Source organism: Bos javanicus, chromosome 19 (assembly GCF_032452875.1).
Source record: "Bos javanicus breed banteng chromosome 19, ARS-OSU_banteng_1.0, whole genome shotgun sequence".
Taxonomy (NCBI): domain Eukaryota; kingdom Metazoa; phylum Chordata; class Mammalia; order Artiodactyla; family Bovidae; genus Bos; species Bos javanicus.
This window is the reverse complement of record NC_083886.1, coordinates 16,232,962-16,257,999: the sequence shown is the minus strand read 5'-3', so window position 1 is coordinate 16,257,999 and position 25,038 is coordinate 16,232,962. Positions and strand designations below refer to the sequence as shown.

The 25,038-nt window shown below is 49.5% G+C and overlaps 1 protein-coding gene across 1 annotated transcript in view; it reads left to right on the top strand.

Moving 5' to 3' along the window:
* The window catches only part of UNC45B (unc-45 myosin chaperone B), a 32,456-nt gene extending 8,746 nt beyond the window's left edge, over window positions 1-23,710 (top strand). The window contains exons 6-20 of the mRNA XM_061390366.1: window positions 1,281-1,448; window positions 2,260-2,428; window positions 4,254-4,424; window positions 6,877-7,048; window positions 9,980-10,280; window positions 11,538-11,632; window positions 11,785-11,932; window positions 12,628-12,768; window positions 14,350-14,477; window positions 15,544-15,610; window positions 16,429-16,542; window positions 16,902-17,017; window positions 18,050-18,167; window positions 21,353-21,508; window positions 23,030-23,710. Of these exons, the coding sequence (XP_061246350.1) occupies window positions 1,281-1,448; window positions 2,260-2,428; window positions 4,254-4,424; window positions 6,877-7,048; window positions 9,980-10,280; window positions 11,538-11,632; window positions 11,785-11,932; window positions 12,628-12,768; window positions 14,350-14,477; window positions 15,544-15,610; window positions 16,429-16,542; window positions 16,902-17,017; window positions 18,050-18,167; window positions 21,353-21,508; window positions 23,030-23,290 (2,325 nt within the window). The 3' untranslated portion in view covers window positions 23,291-23,710. The remainder of the gene's footprint in view (window positions 1-1,280; window positions 1,449-2,259; window positions 2,429-4,253; window positions 4,425-6,876; window positions 7,049-9,979; window positions 10,281-11,537; window positions 11,633-11,784; window positions 11,933-12,627; window positions 12,769-14,349; window positions 14,478-15,543; window positions 15,611-16,428; window positions 16,543-16,901; window positions 17,018-18,049; window positions 18,168-21,352; window positions 21,509-23,029) is intronic.
* The last annotated feature ends 1,328 nt before the right edge of the window (window positions 23,711-25,038 follow it).

Below are 25,038 nucleotides of genomic sequence, written 5' to 3'. Positions count from 1 at the left end.
TCAGTACTTTGGCCACCTCATGTGAAGAGTTGACTTATTGGAAAAGACTCTGATGCTGGGAGGGATTGGGGGCAGGAGGAGAAGGGGACGACAGAGGATGAGATGGCTGGATGGCATCACTGACTCAATGGACGTGAGTCTGAGCGAACTCTGGGAGTTGGTGATGGATAGGGAGGCCTGGCGTGCTGCAATTCATGGGATCGCCAAGAGTCGGACATGACTGAGCGACTGAACTGAACTGAACTGAGACTGTAGTCTGCCAGGCTCCTCTGTCCATGGAATTCTCCAGGCAAGAATACTTGGAGTGGGTTACGATTTCCTTCTCCAGGGGATCTTCCTGACCCAGGGATCGAACCGACATCTCTTATGTCTCCTGCTTTAGCAGATGGATTCTTTACCACTAGGGTCACCTGGGAACCTCGGGCTGTACCTTAAGCAGTTGGCATTATTTGGGAAAGGCTCGTTAGCTATTTGTGATTGGTTGTCCTTCAGTGTCTTAAAATTGAGACAATACAGGGTTAGGGTTCTTTCGTTTAGTTGTTGCTTTGTTTTTAAATTGAAGTATAGCTGATTTACAAGGCTGTGTTAATTTCTGCTGTTTAGCAAAGTGTGGTTTGGGTTTTTCTTACTTAGTTGCTGAGGCATTGAAGCCACCTCAGACTAACGGGTTCCTTGATTAATTAATTTAACATTTCCCTACCCTTTTCTTTTAAAAAAAATTTATTTGGTTGTGTTGGGTCTTCGTTGCAGCCCACGGGAAATTTGTTGCAGCTCACAGGCTCAGTTGCTCCTCGGTGTGTGCAAACTTAGTTCCCCAACCAGGGTTAGGGTTAGTGTGGGATCTTAGTTCTCCTCCCAAGGATTGGAAAGCGGAGTCGTCACCACTGGCCCACCAGGGAAGTCCCTTTCCTACCTTTTATAAGTCCTTATCCACAAGCAGATACGCACAGTTTTATTTTACCACAAGTGCCATCAGAGTGAATCTGCAATTCTGTTTCTGCAAACCAGTGCTTTTTCCAAGTTGCCTCTGAGTCTTTTCATTTATGTCTTTGATGGCTGCAATATATTTTCATCCAGCTGGTCTTTATTGCAAGTTACTTGGTTTCTTGTTCTGAATTATGTTCTTGGGCTACATTCCCAGGAGCAGGGTTATAGGGCAAAAGAATATAAAGAAGTTTTGAAGACCCGGTCCTTGCCCCAGCCCCTGCACTTGGCTCATGGTCAAGGCCTCAGTAGCCAGACTTCCCTCCTGACCTTTGTTGTTTCCTTTGCACCTTCAGGCCGCCAACAACCTCATTGTCCTCAGCCGTGAGGAAGTGGGGGCCGAGAGGATCTTCCAGAACAACGGTGTGGCCCTGCTGATGCAGCTTTTGGACACGAAGAGGCCTGAGCTGATGCTGGCTGCCGTGCGGACCTTGTCGGGCGTGTGCAGTAGCCACCGAACTAGGGTGAGGGCAGGGGCGGGGCTCGTGGAGCAAAGGGCTGCCAGCCTGAGGACGGGGAGTTGACCTGTGAGCAGGGCATAGCTGGCGCGGATAGACCCTGATACGACGTCTAAAGCGGCCCCCCTCAACCTCGGTTATATGGTCCCAGATTCAACGGAGACTGATCCTCTGGTTTGTTTCTTTGAGCTGAAAATGGGTCTGACTAAATAAAGAATAAGGGCTTCCCTGGTGGCTCAGATGGTGAGGAATCCACCTGCAACGCAGGCAACCCGGGTTCGATCCCTGAATTGGGAAGATCCCGTGGAAAACAGAATGGCTACCCACTCCAGTATTCTTGCCTGGAGAATTCCACAGACAGAGGGGCCTGGCCGGCTACAGTCCATGGGGTTGCAGGGTCGGACACGACTGAGTGCCTAACACTGTCACACTTAAAGATAAGTTTGTTGAGAGTGGTTTCTGAGGATGAGCTGAAGGCAATGGCTGTGACAGTTCACGGTTTTTCATACTAAGTCTTCAAAACTCAGTGTGTGTTTTACACGCACAGCCCATCTCAGTGTGAACTTGCTGCATTATGCACGTTCAGTGCCTCCCCTGGGGCCAGAGGCCACCGTACTGGAGGGCGCAGCTCTATCCCTCTGGAAAGGGGCATGGCTTGAGTCCGGGGCTTGCCGGGGGCCACGACCCCGTGAGACACCGGCTGCCTGGGCTTCTGTCCTGACTGCATGGGGTGGCCCTCACCCGCTCCCTAACCTGCACGGCAGCTGGAAGGGAGGGGCAGCCAACCGACCGTGTGCTTCCCGCTGGGGGTGTCTAGGCCACAGCGACCCTCCACGCAGTCCGGATAGACCGAATCTGCAGCCTCATGGCGGTGGAGAGCGAGGAGATGTCTCTGGCCGTCTGCAACCTGCTGCAGGGCATCATCGACGCTCTGTCTGGAGAGGACAAACAGGAGCATCGGGGGAAGGAAGAGGCCCTGGTTCTGGGTAGGAGACGGTTTTCAGCTTCGGTTCAGGGCGGGTGGAGGCAAGGAAGTGCCAGTTACTACCTCAGACTGAGCATTCATGTACATGGAGGTGGCCCGGTTATATTTTTCCATTTATTTTTTGACTATAAAAGTAACAGAGGCACAGTCACATTTACGAGAGCTAAAACGTGGAAGCAACTCAAGTGCCCCTCTATGGATGCATGGAGAAATAAAAGGTGGTGTCTGTCTCTACAATGGAATATTGTTCAGCCTTAAAAAGGCAGGAAATTCTGACACAGGCTACAGCATGGATGAACCTTGAGGACCTTATGTTACGTGAATAACCCAGTCACAAAAACACAAATACTGTATACGCCACATATATGAGGTTTCTTTTCTTTTCTTCGTTTTTCTTCCGGCTGCAGACCTTAGTTTCCTGACTAGGGATCAAACCCGTGCCCCCTGCAGTGGAAGCATAGAGTCCCACCCACTGGACCACCAAGCAATGCCCTGTGTTTTCTGAAACAGTCAAACTCATAGAAACAGAAAGTTGCATGATGGTTGCCAGAGACGGGGAGGGAGGAGGAAATGAGTTGTTTAATGGGAATTTCAGTTTTGCAACTTGAAAAAGTTTAAAAAAGTAACTGGTGGTTCAGTGGTAAAGATCCCACCTGCCAGTTCAGGGACGTGGGTTTGATCCCTGATCCAGGAAGATCCCACACGCCTTGGAGCAACTATTGAGCCTGTGCTCTAGAGCCTGGGAGCTGCATCAGCTGAAGCCTCTACATCCTGGAGGCTGTGCTCTGCAACAAGAGAAGCCACTGCAAAGAAAAGCCTGCGCCTGGCAACTGCAGAGTAGCCCCCATCCACCACAACTAGAGAAAAGCTCATGCAGCAACGAACACCTAGCCCAGCCAAAAATAAGTAAATAAAATTATTTTAAAAAGTAACAGAGGCTTATTGGAGAAACTTGGAAAATTTTAGAAATATGTAAAATGAAAAAAAAAAAAAACCAACGACCTGTAAACATCCCTCCAGATAACTACTATCATCACTGCTATGTGAAATTTTCCAGTCTTTTTTCTTTTTTAAAAACACATTTTTCACATTATTAAATTCTTAATTGTATTTTTGGTTGCGCTGGATCTTCAGGGCTGTGCACGGGCTTTTGGTGCGGAGCGTGGGGGCTGCTCTTCGCTGCGGTGCAGTGGCTTCCCTCGTTGCACAGGCTCTAGGCACATGAGCTTTAGGAGTCGCGGGCTCTAGACTGGGGGCTCAATAATTGTGGTGCACGGGCTTAGTTGCTCTCAGCATGTGGGATCTTCCCAGACCTTCCCAGTAGGATGTCTGGATCGAACCTGTGTCCGCTGCATTGGCAGGCCAATTCCTATCCACTGTACCACCTGGGAAGTCCCTTTCCAGTCTTTTTTTTTTCCTATCCATTCATATAAATATTTATTTAATGAAGTTGGAATTCAACTTGGATGTTGTTGTTATTCAGTTGCTAAATCATGTCCGACCCTTTGTGACCCCATGGACTGCAGCCTGCCAGGCTTCCCTGTCCTTCACTATCTCCTGGAATTTGTTCAAATTCATGTCCATTGAGTTGGTGATGCCATTGAACCATCTCATCCTCTGCCACACCCTTTCTGATCACCCTTCGAGGTGTTGTCTAGAATCCTCCCTCCCTTCTTTGGAATGATACTCTCCCGGGAAATTCCAGGATCTTGAAAGCAGTGGATTCGATATTTCCAGAGTCCTTCCAGAAGCCCCAGCCATCCCTGGTGCAATACATGTCAGACATCCTAGTCCTCTCCATTCACACCTGTCCTCTCCTTCCTCAGACTCCAAGAAGGACCTGAAGCAGATCACCAACCACCTGCTCGACATGCTGGTCAGTAAGAAGGTGTCTGGCCAGGGTAGGGATCAGGCCCTGAACCTGCTCAATAAGAACGTCCCCAGGAAGGACCTCGCCATTCACGACAACTCCCGCACCATCTACGTGGTTGATAACGGTGAGGAGGTGGGAGGGTCTGGGGCTCACGCCAGCCTTTCCAGTGGGCACTGGGGAACGAGGCAACAAGCAGAAGGTGGAAGGAGTGTGGCTCTTGTCTGGGAGAGGTCTTCATTCCCAACTGAAAAGCCAGGAAAAGACATTAGCATGTCAGGATCCACCAGTGGGCTAGTGAAGGCGTCGGTCCTGGCTCTGAATTCAGAGCCTGAACGCACACAGAACACAGTCAAAAACATCTGGGCAGAGTTTCCTGTGGCAAGTGCCAAAAAACCAAACCAAACTTCACCAATGGGAGTAACATTTCTGAAGTCTCATGCTGGCAAAATGCAGGCCTTCCAGAAGGGAGAAATGGCATCAGTGTACTTTATACAAAGACCAGTAAGAGTGCTCCAGAAAACATCCATTAAATTTGTCAGCTCCAGGGCGTCACCCCTGGAGATAGCCCTAAATCACTTTCAGGTGTTCAGGAATCATACTTATGGCTTTATGATCTCCTGTGATAAATTCTCCCACAGGTATCATGACATTTAGACCATACCTTTTCTAAAATGTTCAAGCCAGCTTTCATCAGCTTGACCTTTATTCTGTTTTGATACAGCACTTGTCTTGTTTGGTTTTCACAGATCTCAGCAAAGTTCATGTGCTTAGACTTGAACATATTACTCTAGTGCTTAAGCCTCCTCCACTCAACACTTCCCTCCTTCCCCACTCCAGTTCTGGTCTTCTCTGCACATATCACAAAGGCTGGGCATTGACAATGTACTTCTCTCTGCACTAGAATCTAGGCCCAACAACACGGTTTATAGGATAGAGTGGGTGAGGAGCAGTATCTGTTATTCTAGGCACTGAAATAAATAGCATTTAGGTAAAAAATAGTGTAGACTTAAAGTATCTAGGTATCTGGTTAAAAGCTGCAATGTGGGAGTTCTTTGTTGTGAAAACTGGGCTGGAGGACTTGGGTAGGGAAGTGACCAGGATGTCAAGACTGAAGTGAGTTTCTGGGTTTAGGGAGGGGCAGACACGGACAAAGGGGAGGTCCAGGGTGTTCTAGCAGAAGAGAAATGAGATGCTCAGGATGAGGGCAGACTGAAGGGAAAGCTAGGGGATGAGGCTGGGGACGTGGAGCAGTTGCATTTCATGAAGACTTTGGAGAGCCAGGCTGGGAGGTGGGGTTGGTTCCTCAGGCCCCTTCCAATGACTCTTCAGTCTTGCCAGTGCTTTTGTGTTTGTGTGCTAAAATACATAGCACAAAATTTACTGCCAGGCACTTTTAATGCCCCCGCCCCTGATCCAGAGTATCATGCCTCCCAGTGTTTACCTAGAATGCCCCCCACCCCCGCCCTTAGCCTGTGCCACCCTAGGTCTGATCAGCTCCTAGCCTCCACTGCAACCTGGCTCTGAAATCAAGCTATCGTCCCTGAGGCAGTGGAGCCTCACAGTTAACATCGTGGTCTTTGAAATCAGAGAGGGTCCCTGCTATGTCACTTGCCAGCCTTGTGGTCTTGAGCAAGTTACTTAACTTCTCCATGTCTTGGTTTTCTGCTCTGAAAAATGGCAATATTAATTTCTACTCACCAGTCGGGTCAATGTTAGGATTAAATGAGATAGCATGTAGAAAGCTCCTGGCACACAGTAAGATAACCTTATTGTAATCTTTATACATCTGTCTTCTCTATTGTAGTCTGAGCTTTTTGACATCAGGGTTGTCCTTTATTTTGGTAGCTAGCACCCCATTTACTCATTCATTCTTTTATTCGACAAATATGTAATGGCTGAATTAGCCTGGGGGGTAATAGGAAGCCTTTGAAGATTCTTCAACAGGAGAAGGGATAATAATCATAATGGTAAATATCCTATTTGCTAAATAATTAATAAATATTTAGTGTCATGATGTGTCTAGATTAGCACTAGGCCAATGTTTTTGTACATTATCTTGGTGAATCCTCAAACTCTATGAGGTAGGTAGTATCGTTCCCATTTTACAAAAAAAGAAACTGAAGCATGGGGAAAAGAGAATATAAAACAGTATTTGAGGAAGATTATACATCAACTCACAGAGCGTTAGCACTGGTCAGTCAGTTCAGTTGCTCAGTCCTGTCAAACTCTTTGCGACCCCATGGATTGCAGCACGCCAGGCCTCCCTGTCCATCACCACCTCCGGGAGCCTACTCAAACTCATGTCCATTGAGTCGGTGATGCCATGTAGAGTCCTCTGAGCTCAACTAGTCTTGACTGTGTAAATGTGAAAATGAGGCCCTTGACGGGAGGCGAATGGCTCAGGTAGGGGCAGAGGTGGGTGTGGAGCCTGCGTCTCTAGGCTGCATCCCAGTGCCCCTTGCGCTGGATGAGCCATGTGCTGCCTGAAGGCGGGCTGCAGAGAGCTGGGCGAGGAGAGGCGTTTGTGAGGACGGGGCCTGGCCGGCATCTTACGCTTGCTGCCATCTGTCCTGCAGGCCTAAGGAAGATCCTGAAGGTGGTGGGGCAGGTCCCAGATCTGCCGTCCTGCCTGCCCTTGACCGACAACACCCGCATGCTGGCCTCGATCCTCATCAACAAGCTCTACGACGACCTGCGCTGTGACCCCGAGCGCGACCACTTCCGCAAGATCTGCGAGGAGCACATCACGTGAGTTTCCCGGAGCGTCGTGTAACCGAGCGGGGGTCTGGCTGCTGGCCCCTCGAAAGCCAATAAAGAGGCAAGGCTGGTGGGAAGGAAAGCTTGCTTTGTTTCAGAGGCCGGCAACCCGGGGGTGGAGGGGAGGGTGGGCTCCTGTCCAAAGACTGACCTCCCCTCCAGCCCCACCACCACCCTGCTGACAATCAGTGGGCAAGAATTTTTATAGATGGAGGGAGGGGTTCTACACACAGAAACGGCACCGTCAGCGCTGGCAGTCACCTTGAAATTGGTCATCAGTGGTCTGACCAGCATCATCTTGCTTGTTTTCAGTCCAGTTAGTCTTTAGGGTCAGTTTGTTCCCATTTCTCTGAGGCCAGTTCTCAGAACTGTGGCAGCATTTATCACGGCCACACTCCAGTTATCATGTAATTGACTATTTCCACCTGGCGAGGGTTTCAGTATCTTTAAGACAGCTCACAGGATATGGCTCAGAAAATATTATCTGTGACCCTTGAGAAACTAAAGGAGAAACTAAACCCTTGACTTAGCTTAATGACTAAACTATTATTATTTGGTTTCATTTGACCGTTTTCCTTTGTGTCTGCATTTTCCCACTTCTCCGATCAAATTTGTTGTTCAGCTGAAGTTTTTCCACAGACCAAAGGCAGGTTGAAGACATGGTGGGGAAGAACATAGGGTCCTGCTCCATTTCAGTCGGGCTCTGTATTAGTCAAATTTAGCAGCTTAAAAACAAGAAGTATCATTTATTATCTCACAATAGGACAGCAATTTGGCAGAGGTTCGGCTGGGAGGTTCTGGCTTTGGGGCTTACAAATTAGCCACATGTTGTCCTGGGCTACTGTCATCCGAAGGCTGGACCGGGGCTGGAAGACCTTCCAGGATGCTGCGCTCATGTGGCTGGCATGTTGATGCATGCTCTTGGTTGGAAGCTACGGTTCCTCCCCATTTGGATCTCTGTTCATGGTAGCTGGCTTCTCTTTTCCTTTACTCCAATAATCCTCAAACTTGGGAATTGTTCAGATTTCTGGGACTCAGTAGTCTGGGTTGTGGCTCAGGAAGCTGCATGTTTTAAAAGCACTAGGGGAGTCTTGGGAGGGTGGAAACTCTCCCTTCACTCTGCTTTCCTTTCTCTATCCCAGGGGTTGACAGACTTCCTGTAAAGGGCCAGAGAGTACGTTTAGGTTTTATGAAACATGTAGGTCTCTAACACAATGAAAAGAAATAATAAAACTACTTTAAAATGTAAAAAACGTTCTCAGCTTCCTGGATTCGGGTCCCAGCGAAGTTGGCTCAGTCCCATAGTTTCCCCTGATCCGACTTTGAGTCACTTTTAAGGCTCCTCAGGGGTTTGCAGTGGTCTTTTTCTACCTCAGCTTCAGGGTTTGTAAGTAACTTGTTTTTCATGAAGGCCCCAACTGAGTTCCAGTAACTATCTCCCAGCCAGTTAAGTTTGGATAGAGGTTTGCCTGTGAATGCTGCCTCTGTGGTCACCTGGCACTGAGTCGGGGGTCACCACCTTCAACAAGTGGAGCCTGAGGCTGCCACCTCCCACCCCCAGGGGCTGCTTTGTCAGGGGCCAGGGACTGGGTGGAGGTTCAGATACCAGCTGGCATTGGTTTAAAGGGCAGACCTCAACTCATTATTATTTTTTTAAAATAATTTGTTTATAGCTTCGCTGGGTCTTCGGTGCTGCGTGCGGGCTTTCTCTAGTTCTGGCAGGTGGGGGCTACTCTCTAGCTGTGATGCCTGGGCTTCTCGTTGCGGGGCACAGGCTCTAGGCGCAAGGGCTTCAGTAGTTGCGGCTCTCAGGCTCTAGAGTACCAGCTCTAGTTGTGGCACAGGAGCCACAATCAGGAAAGGCTCTGGGTTCCCCAGCACCGAGCAGGAAGATGAAGCACAGGGCACGGATTGTCTGGGCTGCATGGGCTCTCGGAGCTCCCAAAGCCAGCCCCTCTCCCCCAGATGGACTCACCCACTCGCCCAGCCAGAGGCAGAAGTGGGACCAGAGCTCAGCTGTCTGACTCTTGCGCCATGTTCTCCTTTCGCTTATATCCCTCCGCTTTTACACTGTGCACGTCTGCCCTGATCCCCCACAACGAACAAACCTGGGCGGATCTCGGAAGGATCGGGTGTCCCCAGACAGAGATCTTCCTGTAGAGTAGATGATAGTGGATTTTGAAAGCAAGACAGAACCTTCCAGCCCTTCTAGTCCAACCCATCTCCCTAACTCAACGGGGGAAAGACTAGGACCAGACAGGGGAGCAACTGGGCCAGGTGGCATCATGATTCAGCCGCATCCGGGAGGCAGGTGGTGTGCCGGGCACCATGGTAGCCCTGTTGTGCTGTGGTGGCTGCTGTCCTGTCCCAGCAGACATCCCGGCTTCCGGGAAGCCTGTTAGCTGACAGCTCTCACCTGTCACCTCTCTTTGGGGACTTGGTTCAGCTAAGGATAGCTATTCACCTTCCCAGGGCAGCCAGCATCCAGTGGTTCGTCCCTCACTCCAACTTGGAACAACTTTGAATGGTTTCTCAGCTCTGGAACTCTTTGCAAGCTGAGGCTTTGTCATGACTGCATCGCAGTCCAGCACCTCCTTCCATCCAGTCCCGATTTCTTCCCTTTCCCAACAGGTGTTGATCCCGAGATCTCACCCTAACAAATGTCCTGAGTGTCAGTCCTCATCTGGGTGGGATTATGGAGGAAGACAACGCCTGGCACATCCATTATGTCATCTATCCTCATCATAACTCTGAGAAGCAGTAGTGTTATCCTCAGTTTCCAGATCAAAAGCTGAGGCTCAGAGAGGTTCAGTGACTTGCCTTAGGCCACACAGCATATGGGTTGTGGATTTAGGATGCACAACCAAATCTGTCTGTCCCCAAATCTCCCACTCCTCTGACCACACTGGCCTTCTGTTTTAGGGGCACGTTTGACCCCCAGGACATGGACAAGAATGTGATTGCCATCCAGACAGTGTCGGGGATCCTGCAGGGCCCCTTTGACCTGGGCAATCAGCTGCTGGGACTGAAAGGTGTGATGGAGATGATGGTGGCTCTGTGCGGCTCGGAGCGTGAGACGGACCAGCTGGTGGCCGTGGAGGCCCTCATCCACGCCTCCACCAAGCTCAGCCGTGCCACCTTCATCATCACCAACGGTGTGTCACTGCTCAAAGAGATCTACAAGACCACCAAAAACGAGAAGATCAAGATCCGCGCACTGGTGGTGAGTGGGCTGGGTACCAGACACTGCACCAGGTACCAGGGATGCCAGAATGAATGGAATGTGGCCCCTGTCTTTGAGGAAACCAAGCCACCCACAGGCCTCTGCAGAGCAGGGTGATAAGCAGAAGAGTGTGAGAATGTGGATTCAGGATGGGAGACCATGCTACATAATGACTGTCTCCTTAATTTTTTTTTTTAACCATGGGGTTTGCAGGATCTTAGTTCCCCAAAAAGGATCAAATGCCCTCTGCATTGGGAGCAGAGTCTTAACCATTGAATCCAACAAGTCCCTGCTCGACGCCTTTGAACGACTCAAACGCTGATGAGCCTTTGTCCAGCAAGTACTTTCAGTGCAGACTCCAAAAACTCAGTTAGTTTCCTTACTTGGTTTCTACATAGCACAGTTAAACCTATTGCATTTTTTACCATTTTCATTGTATAAAAATCACTTTCATTGACCTTTTTCTTGTCAACAATTACAGTGAAGATTTGAGTCATTGATCTGTTTTTCTTTTTTGGTTTATATCAGTTTTTTTTTTTTTTAAACTGATTTTAGCTTCTACCATTGTGAGTTTTCTCTTATGGAAGACAGACTCCCCCTCCCCCGCCCCCCCCCCAGCAAGAGTCCAGTTTTTCCTGGGTAAAAATCTGCACATCTGAATCTTCCCCCTACAAAGTGATTTCATGGCCAGGTTTTGTGCCGAAAGTTTTATCCTCATGTGCCATGAGGTTTCAGTTGTATTAGTATTTGAGCTTCCCTGGTGGTTCAGATGGTAAAGAATCTACCTGCAAGGCAGGAGCCCCAGGTTCAATCCCTAGGTCAGGAATATCTCCTGGAGTAGGGAATGGCTACACACTCCAGTATTCTTGCCTGGAGAATTTCATGGACAGAGGAGCCTGGTGGACTATAGTTCATGGGGTTGCAAAGAGTCGGACAACACTGAGCGACTAACACTAGTATTATCCTAGCTGATTTTTCAAAACGACACGACACGAAGCACCTACGGGGACAAAATAGTAGGCAAGGGGCAAGAGGTAGAGTAAAAGCCTCCAGCTTTGTGGGCATCCACCCTAACCTGGAAGCCTCAGGGAAGGCATCTTGGGAGAGGTGACACCTGACCAGAGTTCTGTAGGATGCAGAGAGGTTGATCCAGGCAAAGCAAGGGGGCAGAATATTCCAGCCTCAGGGACGCGTTTGAGCAGGGCCTGGTCCCCAAGCCTGGCGTCTCTAATCCTACAATCCTCCCCTCCTCCCTAGGGACTCTGTAAACTCGGCTCGGCGGGCGGCACAGATTATGCTCTCAGGCAGTTTGCTGAAGGCTCGACAGAAAAGCTGGCCAAACAGTGTCGCAAGTAAGGGTTTTCCCCCAAGCCCACCATCTCCTCTCAGGGATGTGCCCTAGCAGACGCCAGATCCTGAAAAGCCGTCCACCTGCCTGCTCCCCTGGATCGCTTCACTATTGCCCGAGCCTCGGGACCCTTCCCCAGAGCTTCCCCTCCCCCAGGTGGCTGTGCAATGCATCCATAGACACCCGGACCCGGAAATGGGCAGTGGAGGGCCTGGCCTACCTCACGCTGGACGCCGACGTGAAGGACGACTTTGTTCAGGACATCCCTGCCCTGCAGGCCATGTTCGAGCTGGCCAAGGCAAGTGTGGCCCTGACCTCAGGCCCTGGGATCTGCTGGATTCAGGCCCGCGGTCTGTCTGCTGAGCCTGGGAAATTGGACATCCTCCCTTCCTCATCCCGACTCCAGCCCCTTCTCGTCACGTAAACCTGGGTTGGTCATTTCCCTCTGTCTGGTCCTTATCTTTCCTGACCGTGAAATGGACTCACACCTCCTCATACCTTCCAGGCAGTGGGAGGATGAGTGAGATGACTGTAGTTTTTTTCCCTGGAACCCCTTCCGGGAGTGAGGTCTTCAGGGACCAAGAGGCCTTTTTTGGGCCCCTTCCCTCCTTCCCAGTCCCTCCCAGGTGCCTTTCTTCCTCTCTTGGGCTACCACTGGACCCCCCCGCCTCCCACCAATGGCTCTTTCTCACCACAAAAGGCAGAAGTGTGGGAGGGCGTTTCCATCAAAGGCTGTCCAGGTCCCACCCCATCCCACTGGGCTTTTGAAAGGAGCACAAAGCAATGGGAACACTCAGAGGACGTCCACGCATGCTCTGGGTGCTGTTGAGGGGGGCAGGAGAAATTCCTGCCGCCCCACGCAAGCAGAGCCAGTTCCTCTGCCTCTGGGCCTCGCCAGCCACGCGAGGGAGCCTCTGGGAAGCAGTGGTTTGTTCTCAGGTTTCCTTTCTTCCTGTCCCCACCCCCGCCACCATCACCATCCACCACCTCTGTCTCCAGACCCCTGACAAGACCATCCTGTACTCAGTGGCCACCACCCTGGTGAACTGCACCAACAGCTACGATGTCAAGGAGGTCATCCCCGAGCTGGTGCAGCTGGCCAAGTTCTCCAAGCAGCATGTGCCTGAGGAGCACCCCAAGGTGGGGATGAGGATGGCCGAGAGCGGGAGAGGGCTGTCCACACCGGACCACCAGAGAGGTGGGACGGAAAGTTAGTGATATTCGGGTGGTGTGTGTGTGTGTGTGTGTGTATGTGTGTGTGTGTGTGTCTGGGAGGATTTGACAGATGATGCAGATAAAGTGCAGGCTTGGTGGCTCAGACGGTTAATAAGAACCTGTAACACAGGAGACCCGGGTTTGATTCCCGGGTCTTAAAGATCCCCTGGAGAATGAGATGACAACCCACTCCAGTATTCTTGCCTGGAGAATTCGGTGGACAGAGGAGCCTGGCGGGTTTTAGCCCAAAGGGTTGCAGAGTCAGACACAGACTGAAGTAACAGCACGCACACATGCAGATAAATTGAAGAGGATTGTGGTCAATTTCCCCCACTAGGGGGCGCTTGTGTTCTTCTTAGTTTAAATGTTCCACAGACGTGGAGGGGGAATCAACAATTTATAGTCTGGGAAACCAAAGGAAGCCACGATGCATGTTTTGCAATTTATGTGGTTGATTTCATGGACACAAGACAGTTCATTATATTTCATCTTTTCAACATTCATGCAAATTTTACTTTCTGGGATATCTGGATTTTGGTGTGTTGCATTAACTACCAGAGGCTTTTTATCCTGTGCTTTTAAAAAAAAAAAAGTTACAATCAGAATGTATCTATCATCTTGTATCCAGTTTGGGGAAAATACTTCAGGTCTTTAGGCATGCAGGATCTCAGTTTCCTCAGCGGGGGTCTAACCCAAATCCCCCTGCAGTGGAAGCTTGGAGTCTTAACCACTAGAAGTCCCACTGAATAATTTTTTTTAATTAATTAATATTTATTTTTGGCTGCACTGGGTCTTGTTGCTGTGCAAGGCTTTCTCTAGTTGTGTCGAGCGGAGGGCTACTCTTCATCGGGGTGCACAGATTTCTCATTGCAGTGGCTTCTCTTGTTGCAAAGCACAGGCTCTAGGCCAATGGGCCTCGGTAATTGCAGCTCAGGAGTTTAGCTGCCTTTCAGCGTATGGGATCTTCCTGGACCAGGGATCGAACTCATGCCCCCTGCATTGACAGGCAGACTCTTAGCCACTGGACCACTAGGGAAGTCCCTGAATAATTTTTTAAAGCTGCATAGGGTTTCATGCAGGCAAGGGCATATAGCTAATATGTGCTGCCACTGTGAAGTTCAAATGTGGCTACCAGAGACTGTCCACAGCTGTCAGCAGCCTCTTCTCAGATGCTCTGAGGATTATCTGTGAAAAGTGAAGTGTCTCAGTCCGACTCTTTGTGACCCCATGGACTGTAGCCTACCAGGATCCTCTGTCCATGGGATTTTCCAGGCAAGAGTACTGGAGTGGGTTGCCATTTACTATTCAACCCTGAGGCTGACTCTGGGTTTCTGGCAAAATCCAATCCATTGTTTTATCTGCTCTCTCCCCTCTCACTCTGCTCCCAGGCATAGCCTAATGGAAAGCCAGCCTTTTGCAAGAAAAGGAACACACAGGTCATCTAGTGTTTGGGATGATCTTCCTTATTCCAGGATTGATCTCCTTGCCACCTTTTCATCTTCCCAGGACAAGAAGGACTTTGTGGACATGCGAGTGAAGCGGCTTCTGAAGGCCGGCGTCACCTCGGCGCTGGTCTGCATGGTGAAAGCAGACAATGCCATCCTCACTGACCAGACCAAAGAGCTGCTGGCCAGGTGCGGCTGCAGTGGCCCGCAGCTGGGGTCTGAGGGGCCTGCAGGCAGGAGGCTGGGTGGGGACATAGAGATGGCCAGGGGAGTAAATGAGGGAGGGAGCCACTGGGGTCTGGAGAGGAGGCTGGAGGGGATCCACACGGAAGAGTGACGTGTCAGGGTGGGCTTTCCCGGGTGCAAGTTTGCATTGGGAGGAAGGAGGTCACTGTCCGTCCTGGTGACCTGGTTCCCAGACCCTGACATGCCAGAGGGGAAAGGCATAGTTTCCATACAGCCTGATGGGGAGACAGACAGGTTCACAGTTACAACACAGCGGGTGCCTGATGGGGATAAACAGAGCACAAGCAGTGGCAGCCCACTGGCCAGAGGGGAGGGTATGTAGGTGGGCAGCCAGGAAGGCCTCCTGGAAGATGTGACAACTCAAGGGAACCCTGGAGGAAAGAAAGAAGCTGCTCACATGCAGCGCAGGGAAGGGGTCCAGGCGGAGGGAACAGCATATGCAAAGACCCTGAGGATGGAGGGAGAAGGAATGAATGAGGTCACACTTCTCCAGGAATGTGTCTGGAGCATGGAGTGCACAGGGGAGGGTGGTGCTAGATAAGACCAGAGAGGAAGGCAAGGGCCAGATCATGGAGTTCTGGGGTCCCTCCAGGCGGAAGAATTTCTCCTGGGTGGTGGACTGTAGCTTGAAAGGTTCCTTTATCCATGGGATTTTCCTGGCAATAATACTGGAGTGGCTTGCCATTTAGTTTTCCAGGGGATCTTCCCTGGGATCGAACCTGGGTCTCCTGCATTGCAAGCAGACGCTTTACCATCTGAGCCACCAGGGAAGCCTAGTGAGCCATTTGGTATCTCCCTAAGTAGGGATGGGTCCACTTTTTGCAGCTGCCTTTGGCCTCTCTTCCTCCCCAGCCACTCAGGTCCATGGCAGTGTCTTCCCAAGGTTAGTTCTGGGGCAGGTGCACACTGGGAGCGCTTCCCAGGGTTTTACTGGGCCTCACTTGTTGGCCTGCTGATGCCTGGGAAGGGCGTGCTCATGTCCTACATGTCCTGTATCCTTGCTCTCCAGGGTATTCCTGGCACTGTGTGACAACCCAAAGGACCGAGGCACCATTGTGGCTCAAGGTGGTGGTAAGGTAATTGAGAGGAATAAGGGTCTTGCCATCCAGGAGGGTGCTCCACTGGGGAGGAGCTGTCTCACATGTATGTGTATGTGTCTCTGTGTGTATGTGTGTATGTCTGTGCATGTGTGTAATCTGTGTGTATGTGTGTGTGCATGATCTTTGCCTGGCCCAAGAATCATGCAGCCCCTGCCCCAGCCCGACCTCTTGGAATACGGTTATTCAGGAACCTGTGTTGTCTGTGCCTGAGTCTGTGATGTGTCATGGGATTTACTGTGGAATCCCATTTATCCTCCTTGCTACTGGAAGCAAACAGTGCAGATAGAGACCATGGGCTTTGCTATGGGAGGCTTGTCATTGAGTCTTGCTTGTCCCTTTTTAACTGCACAACTTTGGGCAAATTCTCTCTCTGACTCATAGTTTCCTCTCTGTAAAACAAGGGAAAACACCACACAGTTAGATTGTAGAATGTCACAGGATTAGAGAAAATACACTTAAAAGTGTTGGCTCATGGGAGGTGCTCAGTGAATGGCTGCTCTCATGATTAGCTTTGACTTAGGTAGAAAGGAAAACATCAGTGTCTTGATTTTTCCAAAAGCCAAACGAATGTATACGGGTTGGGGAGAGTGCCTGCGGAGACCTCCGTGTGTGCTGGGGACCAGGGGGAGTGAATCGATGATTAAGAATTTAACTGTTTTCTGTGATGCTCAGGAGTTGACTCTGTTGCTGAATCTTCTAGAACTTCTGATGGAAGAGACAGTGGCTGGACAGGGAGGCTAGGGAGAGAGGCTCTGTATGTGTGACCAAGGAGTGCTTCTGCCCTTTCCTTGCAGGCCCTGATTCCCCTGGCTTTGGAGGGCACAGACGTGGGCAAGGTGAAGGCAGCCCACGCCCTAGCGAAGATCGCCGCGGTCTCCAACCCAGACATCGCCTTCCCCGGGGAGCGGGTGGGTGGCCGGGGGTGAGGGGCTCAGAAGTGATGGGAGGAGTCTGCTCCCAGGGGCCTTTCTCCTTGTCACCCTCCCCCTGGCTTGGGAAGGGGCATGGTGCTATTATAAAGAGGGCGATGAGGTGGAGGGGCATGGATTCCAGCCCTGGCTCTGACAAACAAAGCTGCAAAGTAAAGGAAATAACCCCACCCCTCAGGATCATTGTGGAAGTGGAATCAGACAATGGGTAGGCAAGTGCATTGGAAATTCTAGAGCCGGGCACCTGACTCTAGTAAACTCTAGTATTCTAGTAAACTCTGGTAAATGACTGGCAGAGATGGTCTCCATCTGATGGCACCTCGACCCCTTCCGCGTAGGTGTACGAGGTGGTGCGGCCCCTCGTGAGTCTCCTGAACACACAGAGGGATGGCCTCCAGAACTATGAGGCTCTCCTAGGCCTCACCAACCTGTCTGGGCGGAGTGACAAGCTCCGGTGAGTGGGGGCGTGGAGGGGATGGGTGGAGAGCGGTGTCGCGCCAAGTGTCGGAAATGTCCCAGGAACTGTGTGTGCGTGCCTCCGAGAACTAGCTGGAAGGCCGTGGGTAGAAATGGGTGTGGGAAGATGTGAGTTAACACTTGGAAAAACTCCAGTTGAAGGTGCAAAGCCAAAGGAGACTGGAAAAACACGTCCTTCTGAAGTAGTAAAAGAGATATCATGTGGATGAGGAGTGGGATAAAGTGTATTCCTCCTTGGAAGCAAGGGGATGGTGGAATTGCACTGAAATTCTTTAAGTGGCAGAAAACTCAACTCCAGTCGGTCTCAGCATAATGGGAATTTAATGATTCAGGATATTGGGAGTCATAATGACTCATCTAGGATAATCCAGACTCAGGGGCAGCTTGATGCAGGGGTTATAAGGCTCTCCCAGAATCTACTTCTCTCCCCCTGTTCTGTCCGTATTGTCTTAATTCTCAGACAGACTTTTCCTCTTTCTCATGATCGCATGAGGGTTACTCCAGACCTCACATCATGGTTTCATTTCCAGCAGGAGAGAGAAAGACATTCTCCGGCAATAATATAGGAGGATCGCCAGCTGGGTGACATGTTTATCCGAGATCTCACGCTATGGCCAGGATGCTGTGCTCTGTCACTGGGGACCCCTCCTGGGGGTGGGATTGTTGTTGGTATTGTTTTAGCCACCAAGTCGTGTCCAATTCTTTTGAGACCCCATGAACTATAACCTGCCGGGCTCCTCTGTTCAAGAGATTTCCTAGGCAAGAATATTGGAGTGGGTTGCCATTTCCTTCTCCAGGGGCTCTTCCCAATCCAGGGATCGAACCTGCATCTCCTGCACTGGCAGGCAGATTACTCACCACTGAGCCACCGGGGAAGCCCAGGGGTGGGATTACCACTATCTAAACGGTGCTGGCTGAGGATCTTGGAATGGCCCCTGGGGGCCTAAAACCCCAAATGGTCTTTACAGAGGACTCAGCAGGCTCTCTTCCTCCACTCCTCACACCCTAGAAAGAAGATCTTTAAGGAGAAGGCCTTGCCGGACATTGAGAACTACATGTTTGAGAACCATGACCAGCTGCGGCAGGCGGCCACTGAGTGCATGTGCAACATGGTGGTGAACAAGGAGGTGAGGGGCTCAGGATGCACATGACCAAGGCGTGGAGAGGGGCCTGCATGTGTGAACAAGGAGGCGAGGGGCTCAGGATGCACGTGACCAAGGTGTGCAAAGGGGCCTGCATGTGGTGAACAAGGAGGAGAGGGGCTCAGGATGCGTGTGACCAAGGTGTGCAAAGGGGCCTGCATGTGGTGAACAAGGAGGCGAGGGGCTCAGGATGCGCGTGATCAAGGTGTGCAAAGGGGCCTGCATGTGGTGAACAAGGAGGTGAGGGGCTCAGGATGCGCGAGACCAAGGCGTGGAAAGGGGCCTGCATGACAGCTCCCCTCCCCAAGGGGCCCCAACGGAGATGAAGGAAATACGGAAAGTGATGTTATCCCTAGCTGAAGCTTGGATCCCAAAGCTTGGGCAGGATTGGGGGCGGTGGGAAGTCCCAGTTCCCCAAGTTATTTACTAAATAATCTCATAGCAAAAGACGAGGCCAGGGTCTCTTGGAAGTCAAGAGAGGTTAGACCATTTGCAGCTTCATATAAAAAAATGAAGAAATGCAAAAAGTTGCCAGTAATTTTGGATTATGTTAAATGATAACATTTAATGACAGATCACTGTTTCCATAGAAACTGCAATGCATTATAACACTGCTTGCCACCGATTAATTATAGAATTTGTAAAAATAAAATGAATTCAGACTACATCAATGGCTTCACAGTCCAGTACTAGGAGAAATCATCACCACATGATGAATGAATGTCTCTTCTTTCCATCCTGGCACGGCACTGCTGTGCTGGTAGGTTGAACCTCACTAGAGGTAAGAACAGGGTTGAAATCTGAGGCCCTTTGTAAATGTGAAAGTCTGGCCAAGTGGCCCTCCTGGGTCCAAGTGTGAGACCCACTTAACTTTTTTGACTGTGTCCCGTGGCATGTGGGATCTTAGTTCCCCAAACAGGGATTGAACCAGCGCCCCCTGCATTGGAAGTGCAGTCTTAGCCGCTGGGCCGCCAGGGAGATCCCGCCCCTCAATTCTTAATTCAAGTCTTAGATGTTCTCACTGTTAAAGAAGGAAAATTTGATTCATGAAAACCTTGTAAAGTCAAAAGAAGGCTACCATGGTCCACCAGGGAGCTGGTCTGAGGCTGGGCTGGAGGCCTGGCAGCCACATGGGAGAAGAGCGTGTGTCCAGAGACAGCAGAGGGGAGAGTGATGGGAGGGGGAGGACCTCTCCCCCTGGAGGACCAGCTGTCACAACAAACAGCCACATGAATGCTGGATAGACATATCCCAACAGGATAGACGTTCATTTCTCCGTTCAGTTCAGTTCAGCCGCTCAGTCGTGTCCAACTCTTTGCAACCCCTCGGACTGCAGCATGCCAGGCCTCCCTGTCCATCACCAACTCCCAAGGCTTACTCAAGCTCATATCCATCGAGTTGGTGATGCCATCCAACCATCTCATCCTCTATCGTCCCCTTCTCTTCCTGCCTTCTTTCCCAGCATCAGGGTCTTTTCCAGTGAGTCAGTTCTTCGCATCAGGTGACCAAAGTATCGGAGTTTCAGCTTTAGTACCTGTCTTTCCAATGAATATTCAGGACTGATTTCCTTTAGAATGGACTAGTTGGATCTCCTTGCAGTCCAAGGGACTCTCAAGAGTCTTCTCCAACACCACAGTTCAAAAGCATCAATTCTTCAGTGCTCAGCTTTCTTCACAGTCCAACTCACATCCATACATGACTACTGGAAAAAAACATAGCTTTGACTATAAAAAACCATAGACAGACCTTTGTGGGCAAAGTAATGTCTCTGCTTTTTAATATGCTGTCTAGGTTGGTCATAGATTTTCTTCCAGGAAGCAAGCATCTTTTAATTTCATGGCTGCAGTCACCATCTGCACTGATTTTTGAGCCCAAGAAAATAAAGTCTTTCACTGTTTCCACTGTTTCCCCATCTATTTCCCATGAAGTGATGGGACCAGATGCCATGATCTTAGTTTTCTGAATGTTGAGCTTTAAGCCAACTTTTTCACTCTCCTCTTTCACTTTCATCAAGAGGCTCTTTAGTTCTTCACTTTCTGCCATAAGGGTGGTGTCATCTGCATATCTGAGGTTATTGATATTTCTCCCAGCAATCTTGATTCATTTCACATCATTTCTTGCTTACGTTGGGGTCAGGTGGCTCGCTTCCAAGCAGTGGTTTAGGGGTGCAGGTTTGTTCAGTCGTCACCCTGCCTCCATCCAAAAAAGAAAGGACCATCCCCCCCCGCTGCCCCTTGGGAGTGGCCTCCGTTCAGATGGGGACGGGCAGACAGAGCAGGGAAGAGACTCCCCTAGCACCCTGCCGTGGTGGCCTAGAAGTGACACATCACTTCCCTTCATGTTCTGTGATGAGAGCAAGGTCCTGGCCGCAGTTAGTGCAAGAGGTGGGCATGTGGTTCTTCCGGGGCAGCTGCTTCCCTGTCACACATGTCCCCGTGAGGGGACTGTACTGAGCATCACTGCACTCTTACCTCTGAGGACCACTGCTCCAGCTTCAGGGAGACGCAGGTAGAGGTTTATAACCTGAGCAGTGTGGGTGACTTCAAGGACACGTCACCCAGCAAAAATGCTCTTAAACTTAACCAACCAGGTTTTACTACAGAGCAGAGGGGCAGGGGGCTCTTCTCCTGGCTCTGGGGGCCTTGGGATGCCTCATCCCCCACCTGGTAAATGGTACAGCAGGTCTTGGCTACCATGTAAACTACCCAACTACCCAGAGACGCTCTTGCCAAGCCTCTGTGCCTTCAGGGACCGCAAAGGCATTTTATGGCAGACCCTGAAGGCCCATCTGTTGTGGGAGAAACATTCCAGTCTTCTCCAAAGGGAAGAGATGGGGCTCTACAGGCAACATCCACCCTTCAGGAGTCTGTACCTGCCCTTTCCCCAAGGATGGAGAGCTGAATGCAAACAGAGGTGACAGCAAATGCTATGTAAGGAATTCCTTATTCTCTGTAACCTGTAAACTGGAGGAGTCTGTAGTCTTTTCATCTAGCTAGTCAGAGAAGACTAGCTAGTCAGAGACTTCCTGGAGGAGGTGTCAATGAGTGCGCTGCTCAAAGCAGAGCTCTGAGTGATCTTGAGTCAGAGAAATGGCTCCAGATGCGTCTTTCCCTCTCCAGGCTGGGCAGGTGGGGGCCTTTTTCTCTGAGCCGCGTACCTGCCTCCCATAGGTACAGGAGAGGTTCCTGGCCGATGGCAACGACCGGCTGAAGCTGGTGGTGCTGCTCTGTGGCGAGGATGACGACAAGCTGCAGAATGCAGCTGCGGGGGCCCTGGCCATGCTGACAGCAGCGCATAAGAAGCTGTGCTTCAAGATGACTGAAGTGGTGAGAGCAGGCCTGGGGCCCAGCCCCAGACCACACTGCCCTGTATGATCCTCTGCGGGGGAGGCCAGCCCCCTGGGTATCTGTTCCTACCAACGCAAGGGGGGAATGCTCATGCTGCAACCTCTACACTCCTTATGTGGACACCCTAAATGTGCAAACTCACTTTGCTGGTGCTCATAACTCATTAAGCAAGAATAATAATAATAACAGCACTAACTCCTGCCATGGAGCCCCTAAGCTCCTCAAGAGAAGCAGGGATGAGGATGGGGTACCATCGGAGTTCACAGTTTGGCAAAGACGCTGTTAGAGGCTCTTAAGAGCGCATGATGGCCAGACCCTTTGTGGGACTGTGGCCATTTCAGCGGGTGTAATGAGAGTGATACGGACATAACCACAAACAAAGGGGTGCAGAATGAAACTTTCCTTATTTCACCAAACTGAAGTTTGTGGGCATCATATTCACCGATGGTGAAAAAAGGTAAACATCTCAATTCAAATGTATTAAAGCAAGTCTGCTTTAAAGGCAGGCTCTTCGGTGCTCTGTGACAACCTAGAGGGGTGGGATGGGGGAGGAGTCAGGAGGGAGATTCAACAGGGAAGGGACATATGAATACCTATGACCAATTCATGTTGCTGTGTGTCAAAAACCATCACAATATTGTTAAGTAATTATCCTGTAATTTAAATATATATATATATATATATAAAAAGAATAAAAGGCAAGATCTTTTAGATAGCCAGCTCAAGGTGGGGGTGTGTATGTGTGTGTGTGTTTTCTAAGTTCCATGGAGGTTTATACTCTCCTGGCACCAGGGGAGGGTCTCTTTCCTGGATATAGCTCATCCTGCTTGGTCCCTGGCCTTCAGCCCTTTCCATAAGGCAAGTTTCTCAAAGCTGTAAGGTGTGTAAGGGTCATCTGGAGGGCTGGTTAAAAAACTTTCCCCAGGATAATTCTGACTGAGTAGGTCAGAGGCGGGGTGCTTCCAGCCTGGGGACCACAGGCTGCTGCGCTAAAGCAGCGTTTCTCAGGGCACATCGGTTGGCAGAAGCAGGCGTTATGCATGTGCCAGAGTTAGAACCTCCTTTCTGAGCACCCTCCATCCCCATTCCACTCAGGCGGGCAGCAGGCCTGTCCCTCTGCTTCTCATGATGCTTAAAAATTAAGTGGATGGGTGGATGTTTATTCTGTACTATTTCCAGATGTGTGACTGTAGCTAAGTTACTTCCTCTCCCTGAACCTCAGTCGCTCCACTTACAAAATGAGAAGGACTGGATTATTTCAAATCTCTTCTAATTCTCCAACTCCTGCCCTGGTAAGGAGATGGGCATCATCCAGCTAGTTCCAAGAGGCTCAGCTGGGCATATGCTGAGTCCACAGAGATAATCAGATATGCACTTGCCCTTTCAGAGGCCAGAATCTGGGCTTGGCCAACACCTTCTGTTTATCTTGTCCAGAATCTCCTTTCTCTGTCCCCTCCACTGATTCCTCCAATCTGTCTTTATCTTCCTTCCTGCCTCCAGACAACTCAGTGGTTGGAGATTCTACAGCGGCTTTGCTTGCATGACCGGCTGTCAGTTCAACACCGGGGCCTGGTCATTGCCTACAACCTGCTGGCGGCTGATGCTGAGTTGGCCAAGAAGCTGGTGGAGAGTGAGCTGCTGGAGATCCTGACGGTGGTGGGCAAGCAAGAGCCGGACGAGAAGCGGGCAGCAGTGGTTCAGACAGCTCGGGAATGTCTCATCAAATGCATGGATTATGGCTTCATTAAACCAGTGTCTTAGACAGGGGCCCAGAGGGAGACTGGGGCTGCTCCTGTAACTGTGCAGAGTTCCGAACTGAGAACTCTTGGGGTGTCAGTTCCATTAGGGATCATTGCAACCACGATGAGGTGTCCATGTAAAAGAAGGACTGTGGATCGTCCCCTGAGTTGTACATCTTGCCTTTTGTTCTAGGAAAGTTTGCATATTTCATTAGCTCTCTTGCTCCTTAACATCTGTCAAGTTGCAGAAATTCCTAGAATAATTTTCATCTGTGATTAGGAAGACAGGTTGGATAATTCTTTCTGTACCCATTCCAAAGGCCGGGATAATGGGCTGGAGTTCTTTACATTTTGGAAAATAGATTGTGTGGTGAAGTAGGAGCTAACAGGTCCTACTTTAAATATGTAAAGTAGTGTGACTATAAAGTTTAGTGCTGGTGTACCTGGATGCTGATCTGTCTGGTTTTTATATCCTGTTTCCCCTGCTGTTTGACTACGGCTGCCTGGAAATGCATGTTTCAGCAGCAGTGCCCGTCCCAGATGCGTGCGCATTCCTTTCACTTAACTATGATGGAAATACAGCTGATGTTCAGTAGTCTGACATGACTTTTGCAATTTGTTCGGGGAAATCTTCTAAGCAAGATGGATGTGATGAATATAAATAAGATCAACTCCAAGCACTTCAAGTGAAAAAAAAATTCATTGGTTCATATACTTTATCAATGCAGGGAAAGAGTTGACATTGTTAGAACTAGGGTTCAAATATTGTCATCCATATTCTTTTTTTTCTGTGTGAGGGTGTTTTTCTGTCTCTCTCTGTCCCCACATCTTGGTTTTTATTTCCTCCGGGTTGGGCTTAATTTCTGGCAAGCTCTTTCCATGTGGTGAGATAGTCCCCGGAAGCTCCAGATTTCCATAGTTGTTTTTTTTTTTTCCCTCCCGTGACTTGTGGGGTCTTAGTTCCTTGACCAGGGTTTGAACCTGGGTCCTTGGCAGTGAAAGCACAGAGTCCTAACCACTGGACCGCCAGGGAATTCCCACACAGTTGTTATAGTTCATAATTATGCAAGAGAAGAGAAAGGATCATTCTCAGTGACCCAGCAAAATTCCCAGAGACGACTCGTATGTCTAGCATGCATCACATTTCCATATAGCACGTTAACAGAATGAGGGAAAAAATGATTATTTTAATAGAGGCAGGGAAAACACTGGATAAAATTAAACAACTCATGATAAAAATTTCAGTAAACTAAAATTAGGAGACTCCTTTAGTCTGATAGATTATCCACGTAAAAGCTGCAGTTCAAATGATATTTAATAATCCACCTGAGATTAAGAATGAGACAATACTTGCTATTACCAATTCGATTAGGCTTTATATTGGAGGTTAAACTGGTACAATAAGAAAAGGAAATGAAAAGCATAAAGACTGAAAATCAAGAAATAAACCTTTCAAATTATTCACACAACAGGTCTGTACATGTATATGGGAAAAGTCTACAGATAAACTCAGAAATAATAAATGAATTTAGATACAAGGTCAGTTTACAAAAATCAATTGTATTTCTGTATACCTGTAATGATTAGGACATTTAAATGTAAAAGATGATGCCATTTACAATAACATAAACCATATCAAATACCTAGGAATAAATCATGTGAAAGATGTTGAAGGGCTCTACATAGAAAACTATAAAATATTATTTAGAGAAATAAAACCTACATAAGAGATTCATTACCACATTCGTGGACTGGATGACTCAACATTCC